The 7,606-nt window shown below is 38.5% G+C and overlaps 1 protein-coding gene across 2 annotated transcripts in view; it reads right to left on the bottom strand.

Moving 5' to 3' along the window:
- The window catches only part of LOC6650761 (circadian locomoter output cycles protein kaput), a 28,555-nt gene extending 24,545 nt beyond the window's left edge, over nt 1-4,010 (bottom strand). For both annotated transcript variants that reach the window (XM_002072735.4, XM_047009503.1), the window contains exon 1: nt 3,896-4,010. In XM_002072735.4, the coding sequence (XP_002072771.2) occupies nt 3,896-3,951 (56 nt within the window). In that variant the 5' untranslated portion in view covers nt 3,952-4,010. The remainder of the gene's footprint in view (nt 1-3,895) is intronic.
- Nucleotides 4,011-7,606: the final 3,596 nt, after the last annotated feature.

Genomic DNA, 7,606 nt, shown 5'->3' on the forward strand with positions numbered 1-7,606 from the left:
TGAGAGAAACATATGTCGCGGGTTGCGGTCTCAGAAGGACCCTCTCGATCTCCCACCCAGTGGAGGAAAGGTGCGGGAAGTTGGTGTCATATGGGAACTCATGTATGCATTTAAAATGGGTTACTTGGGCCCAAAATAATACATTATAATTATAACTAGACCAGAGATAGATGAACATCAACCGCATAGGGACTACAAATTTATCAGTTATAGACAAAACTTGACGGTTTATATTAACAAATTCCAGTCTCAGAGTTATAAAAGAATGAAATGAAATAAGTTTGTGAGCTCAGACTCGACTTGACTTTGAGTAAAAAAGACTACTAAACATCAATTAAGTTCAAAACCGTATTTAAAAGCCTTCGAGGAGTAACTTTAATGAACTTAACTCATTTCTATTCCAAGCCAAGTTGCAAATCAATCAAAGTTTAATGCATAATACATAAAGCACGAGGGCTTTAACTTTGAACAATTTACCGCCCCCTCAAATCCTTAACATCAACTGCAATTGCAACATGGCTAATTGCATTTGCTTCAGCAGTTAACAAGGATGAGAGAGACAAAAGGCAGTAAAATATGGTTGGTAGGATAGGAAAACCAGCTGCCGCAATCAATAACGAACTCAAGCACAAATACAACTGCAACAACAACTGCAGCAACAACAACAACATTATAAACAACAACTAGCTGATAATCAATAAAGCAAAAAAAAAACCAGGACTCATATATCCATAACAACCAACAAGTGGAAGACCAGCCGAGACCAACTAAACAATTTTTAAGAAATGAACGGAGAGGGAGAGATGAAGGGGCAGCTGAAAGCTTTAAGTTTTCGAAGTTTACTGTAGTTTTAATCGCAATTTCTTAATTCAAGTATTGCCAGCTGCCTCTGCCCTCTTGTATTTCGTACGAAACGCGTCATTTATGATCGCAATTAAAATTTGTACAAGAACATTTAGTGTCTCACCCAAAGAAACACACACATACACACACACACGCTCACACTCATACACCTTTTTGATCATTTCATTAAAGCCACATTGTAAACTCAACTCTATGACGCTGACAAAGGGTGCTGCTCCATTATTTTAATACCGATCCCGATTCCCTACCCGATCCCGATCCCTGTATCTCATGCGGCCTGCCACTTATAATTGCAGGTGTGCATTGCAACTGAAAGGGGGCAAAGCATGGGAGGGGAGGGCGGGCAAGCAAGGTGACAATTTTGCGTCAGTCGAGCGAGTCAGTTCAGGGTTGAACTGCAAGTATGTGTTTTCGTTTTGTATTTTTTTTTTAGTTTTGCTAGCCACATTGTTGGAAGTGTAATTGTTTTATATTCTGTTTTTGTTTTTGTCTTTTGTTTTTTTTTTAACAAAATTATGCCCCGAGTCCTTTCGATGGTTCATAAAACAAATTAATAACTTTTTTATCAAGTTTTTTATGGGAACAGAAACAGAAAATAAAGATCATTGTATATATATTTATACATATTAATATATTGTTAAGTTATACGAATTTTATGTTGACAATAACCAATTCTCTGTAGTATATGAATTCAAGAGAAAAAAAATAAAATATAAGTTTCCTTATTTTTAAAGTATTGAGTACTTGTGTACTTGTGAGTGCTGTGCACTATTAATAAAACAATTAGTAAACCAAAGTTCTTAAAGCTTTAGATGCAAGTTAAACCAGATTTGATCTAATTTCAATCTAATCACAGTAGATACGAAGTTTACTGTTTTAGATGAAATCTTGTGTTCTTTTTCTTAAAGAAGAACTAATGCCTGATGCTGATCAGCTGCGGATAATTATGTCTCAGGAGTTGAGATAGGTAACCAAATGGGGGCGTGGCACAAGATGAAGTTCGCTCGGCATTCCATTTTATTATTATTGTTTTTTTTTTTTGCATATTTACAGGCGTTGCGTATAATTATGCGTGTGTGCTTGCATTTTTGTTCTGCTGCTGTTGTTGTTGCTGCTGTTTTTATACCATACACCCATAGGGTGAAATGGTATATTAAAGTCGCCAAAATGTATGTAACAGGCAGAAGGAAGCATCTCCGACCCCACAAAGTATATATATTCTTGATCAGGATCAAAAACTGAGTCGATCTAGCCATGTCCGTCTGTCCGTCCGTCCGTCCGTCCGTCCGTCCGTCCGTATGAACACCTAGATCTCGGAGACTATAAGAGCTAGAGCCACCAAATTTGGTATGCAGTCTCGTGTAGTATGTACGCTTATCGAGTTTGTTTCAAATTTTTGCCACGCCCCCTTCCGCCCCCAGAATTTACATAAAACTGTTTTTCTTAAAAAGTATAGCAGATAGAAACATCAAATTTGGTTTATATACTCGTTTAGTTAGCGCGCAGAAAATAATTGTTCCAACTTTTTGCCACGCCCCTTTCCGCCCCCGGAATTTACATAACTCTGATTTTCTTAAAAACTATGACAGCTACCGACATTAAATTTGGTATGTAAGTTAGCTTAATAGACGCGCAGATATTGACTATTTAAAAATTATGCCACGCCCATTTCCGCCCCCGAAAATTAAACAAAACTGATTTTCTCGAAAACTAACAAAGCTAAAGTCACCAAATTTAGTATGTATATTGGCTTAGTATGCGCGCAGAACACATATATTTTAATATGTTGCCACGCCCACTTCCGCCTCCATAATTTAGAAAAAACCGATTAGCTTTTGCAATTTTTTGACCATCGCGATCAAATTTGGCAGACTAATAAATCTTATCTATTTCTATCAAACTACCAAATTTGATTGAAATCGGACTAGAAACATACAAAATATACGTATGAACGTATTTTGCTACGCGATCCATAAGGGCAGAATTGGCCGTTGGCTAGTGGCGGCGCTAGAGTGCTTGTGTGTTTGTAGAGTGAGCGAGATAGCAAATGGTATGAGGCATGTTAAAACAATTTAGTAGACATACATTTGGTTTTCGAAATTTTAAATATTTGTTTCACCTGGTGTATGGTATACCCAAGTCGGCGAGACGACTTACTTACTTCATTTATTATTATTTTAAGCGAGATAAAAAGGCATAGTTAAGTACACAAAATGATCAGAAATTATACATATATGGACTGGCAGGCAGACTGAAGAAGACTTCATTTTTGGTGTGGTGTACATCAACGGTATGCAAGCTGTCCAGGGGACCACCCTGAGGGCCAAGGGCCAATCATCATCTTTTATCTTCATCATCAACAGCGAGTCAGCGAGGGCTACTGTAATTTCACGCAACTCTGCCGACATGCATAATGCTAATAATTTCAATGAATGCGATGGGGTAAGGGGAAGAGAGGCGCATGGGGGTCAGAGCAGTCGAGGGGCAACGGGCAACGATTTTGATCAAAGTCAAAGGACGGACGCAAGGAGAAACAAATCGAAGTTTGTCAACAAATGGCAAAAGAATCATTAATAATCGAAATGGAATTAAGCCCGGTCGGTTAGGGCGGGGGGTGGGGGAGAGGTTGGAGCCAATACCAGTAGCCCTTTTTGAGGGCTACCAGATAAAGCCAACTTGGATAACAATGGCAACAGTTTACAGATTAATAGAGCCAACAAATCGTTCATCAGCGGGTGGCAGCGGCGGTGGCGACGGCGGTGGCAGTGGCAGTGGCGCCACAAGGTGGTAAGTGTTGGTAAGTGGCAAGTGCAGGCGACGGCAATCGCCTCCACTCACGCGCATTGATTGAAATCTTTCAGTATAATAATAAACCCCTCGGAACAAATTCCCCGTTTCCCCCAATTGTTGGGTCTTTGGGTATATCAGTAACTTGGCATCCCGACAACTCCCGCAGCGTTTCCCCGCACCTTCGTATCGGCACACATATATCCGCAATGGGAACAGGAACAGTGCAGAGCACTAAACTCACCTTTTGCCATTACGTCGCCTTCGCTTGGTGGCGTAGACGGTGCCCAGCTGGCTCATTGCAAGGGCGGAGTTCGTTATGGTCGCCGTTGTGAATGATTTTGTTGTTGGGTTTTTTTCTTTCCTTTTTTTGTGTTTTCTGTTTTTTTTTTTTTTTGTTTGCGCTGCGACGGTGCGCGCACTTGTATGGAAGTTCTCTTTCTCTTCTTATTTTTCGCCCTTTTTTTTGTAATTGGTTTTTATTTATTGATTTGGTTTGCTTTTAGCACACAGCAGAAGCTGAGAGAGATTCCTCTGCTGCGAGTTCCTGCTGCGGCTGCTTGGTTATTGATATTGGATTGGGATTTGGTATATTTGTATTGGTATTAAATTGGGTGTATTCCGCAAATGGAATCACACGCGTTTCTTATTTATTTATTATTTTGTGGTTGGTTTTTCTCCTTTGCTTTTCTTTTTTAATTATTATCGCGATTACATTTTGTTTGTTGCTTGCATTGTTGCTTGTGTTTATTGCACCATTTTGTGTGAGATCTATCTAAAAGAAAGAGTTGAGATATCCAAAAAAAATAAGATTATATCGCACAAAGAGTGTCGGAATGTTATCTAGATCTAAAGACACAAAACTAGAATTTAGCATACTCTGTCCGGCATGCAATGGGATGGTTTTAAGAAGCGACGGCTTAATCGCAAAAAATTTAATAAGAGTAGTCGATAAATTGATTGACAAATGCAGTTTAATAGTTTTTCTATCTTTTCGTATCTTTATTTTGGCACATATTTTCATATTTTCTTTGATAGTTTTTTGTTTAAATCGGTTGACAACATTCTATATACTTCATTTTGTGGAATCTGGGTTCAGTTTGTATAGGTGGGAGTTATATTTAGACTTTACAAATTTATGAATTGTCTAGCTTAGCTCTTATGTTCATACATATATACATATGTACATATGTTTGTACATATGTATAAAGTTCCAAAATATGTTCAATGTTATCTATACAATTTTAAACCCCCATTCAAAATGACCAAAGCAGATTGAACATATATTTGACATTTGGTACACATGTATTTTAAAATCTTTATGAAAAACAAAGCTCAATATTTTATTTCTTTAGTAAAAGTAGTTTGAATAAAAATCTTTTTACTGTGCTTATGTTTTCAAAAGCCAAATTGAAATTGTAGAATTATAATGATTGTGAAGATTTTTTGGTTGCTGATAATAAAAAGTAAGAATAAACTTTTGAATTAAAATTTGCTGTCTGAATAATAGTCCTAGTACGAATTAAATTGTAAATTATCCCTACAATGTGTTGGAAAAGATTTTAATATTAAGAAGAACTCCGTTTCAATATTATTAGTATCTCAATTTTATGTTTGAAATACTTTTGAAACTATTTGGAATCAAAGTATTTATGACATTAGCCATAAATCCGCTATTGGATCATATAATATTTAATGTTGTTAATATCCTATCATCGAGTAAAACACATAGAATTAAAATCACTTTGCGTTGTTTTTTTTGCCAATGTTGTTTTTTGTGATTTTTGTTTTTATTTGCTTAGTTTGAATTGTAACACTTTTGCTTTTTTCACTGCCATTTGTGGTCTTCTTTTTGTTGTTGCCGATGCTATTGATGTTGTTGTTGTTGTCGTTGTCGTTGTAGTCGATGAACGGGACGACGCATGCAACAAATCAAAATCAGCACGGAACTAGAGCTTTGACTGCAGGCTATATACAGGGTATATTATCGCGTGACAGGAGGGGAAGCAACTGTTATTGCCGTATGTACATATGTATGTATGTGTATATATTTCTTCTCTTTTTTTTTTTTTGTTTAGCTTTCTTACATTTTTCACTTTTCACTAGTGCTCGGGGCACGCACCTTTTTAGCACAGTGGATCGGGATCGGGAATGGGATCGGAAACGGAATCTACATATGAGCGGGCGTTGGCGGAGGCGACGGCAGCAGAATAACCGTTAGGGAGCTGCGACTGCACGCGAGCGGCAGAAACGAATGAATGGCAAAGCAACAAACAACGAAACAGAGAAACAGACATTTGAAACGGAACACAAAACCCATGCATGTATGTATGTACATATTGTGCTTGTATGTAACATTCAACATTTGCAGCAGAAGCACCGACGGCGGTTCTTTTGCCGAAAATATTTTTGCTTGATTCACTACCTCTCTTTCTTACACACGCACACATACACACACTCTCTGTTTTCTATCTCTCTCGCACACACACACTCGCTCTGCGCATAACAGACGGCCACGTAAACGCTTTGAGAATCCAACAAGAACTGAAAACGAAATTGGAAATTCAAAAAAACCAGTCCTGCCAAACAATGCGCTGGAACATTCGACAATGGAACACAATTGATTCGCTCAGCATGAGCGGGTGTGCATGTGTGTATTAGTGTGTGTGTGTTGTGGACGGCATTCCAGTCGTCCTGGCAACGCGATCACCAAGCGACGACTCACTGTGTGAGTGAGAGAGCGCGAATAAGTGTGTTCCACTGCCGACATTCCGCCGCCATATTGCAAGTGTATGAGTGTATCGTGCATGCGCCTGGAAGCAGTCTGGAAAAAAGAGCGAAATACCAACAAAGCAACCACCAATTATGGAAGACCTCTCTGCCATCTTGCTCTGACCAATGGTGTTCCAATAAACAGCCACTGAATTTACGCTCAAACTTGGTTTTTGGGGGCGTATCCCACTTGCACTCACACATTGTCACATTTATGTACGTACATACATATCTTCCCATGGATGGCATAGTGCTGCCTCTTTCCCTCCGCAAACGTTTCATATGCCATCTGATCTGTTTGTCGGCGTTAATTAATTAGAGGGTAATTAAGAGTTATCATTCAAAAGGCATCTGTGAACGATTTTTATTTTCTTTATTAAACACTCTTTCACCTGACGTATGCATGCAAATTTACAGAATCAGAATGCAAAAAAAACTTACCATTACGCCATTAATGTACAACATTCGGATTATCTGGAATGATTTATGTGTATGTTTCTATATGTACACACATTGTGCAATTGAGCGACAACGACGACACCAAGAATAAAGTTTACTTCTAGAATTCCTAGAAAGGCAAAATGTCCGCACTCAAATGCCGCCATAGCCATATGTCGCACCTATGCACATACATACGTACATATATATGTATTTATGTCTATGGATGAAGCCTAACCGCAGACACAGATGGCACCAACAAAATTCAAAAGACGCACTGTAAAAAATTCATACTTCCAGAAAGGAAACTTTTTCACTTTAAGCATCCCTTTTATTAAGGGTCTCTCATATAAACTACTTTTCTCGATTAATGCATATTACTGTATATAAGTCCCAAAGAGTCACCCAAACTCTCCGTGGTCCCCGCAAGGACCTTAAACAATTCGGTTCTAGGGCTGTTGTTAGTCGAAAGTAACTTCGAAGTAGAAGGTGGTCTATATATGTATGTATATTAACTTCATTCCATTTATTTCAATCCAGTCTTCCTCCCAGTGTATTCCATGTGATGTGTGTAGTAAGGGCCGTGACGTCAACATCCACGAGAGAGTCAAGAGTCGAAGTTGCCACCTCAATTACATTGCGTGCAAGTATTCAATGTAGAGCCCAAAAGCCAAAACTCAAATGTTTATCTAGTCTCAGAGCCATGTGAGAAGGAAAATGTCTGCACTGCGAAGTCTGAGACGCT

This window comes from Drosophila willistoni, chromosome 3R (genome assembly GCF_018902025.1).
Source record: "Drosophila willistoni isolate 14030-0811.24 chromosome 3R, UCI_dwil_1.1, whole genome shotgun sequence".
Lineage (NCBI taxonomy): Eukaryota > Metazoa > Arthropoda > Insecta > Diptera > Drosophilidae > Drosophila > Drosophila willistoni.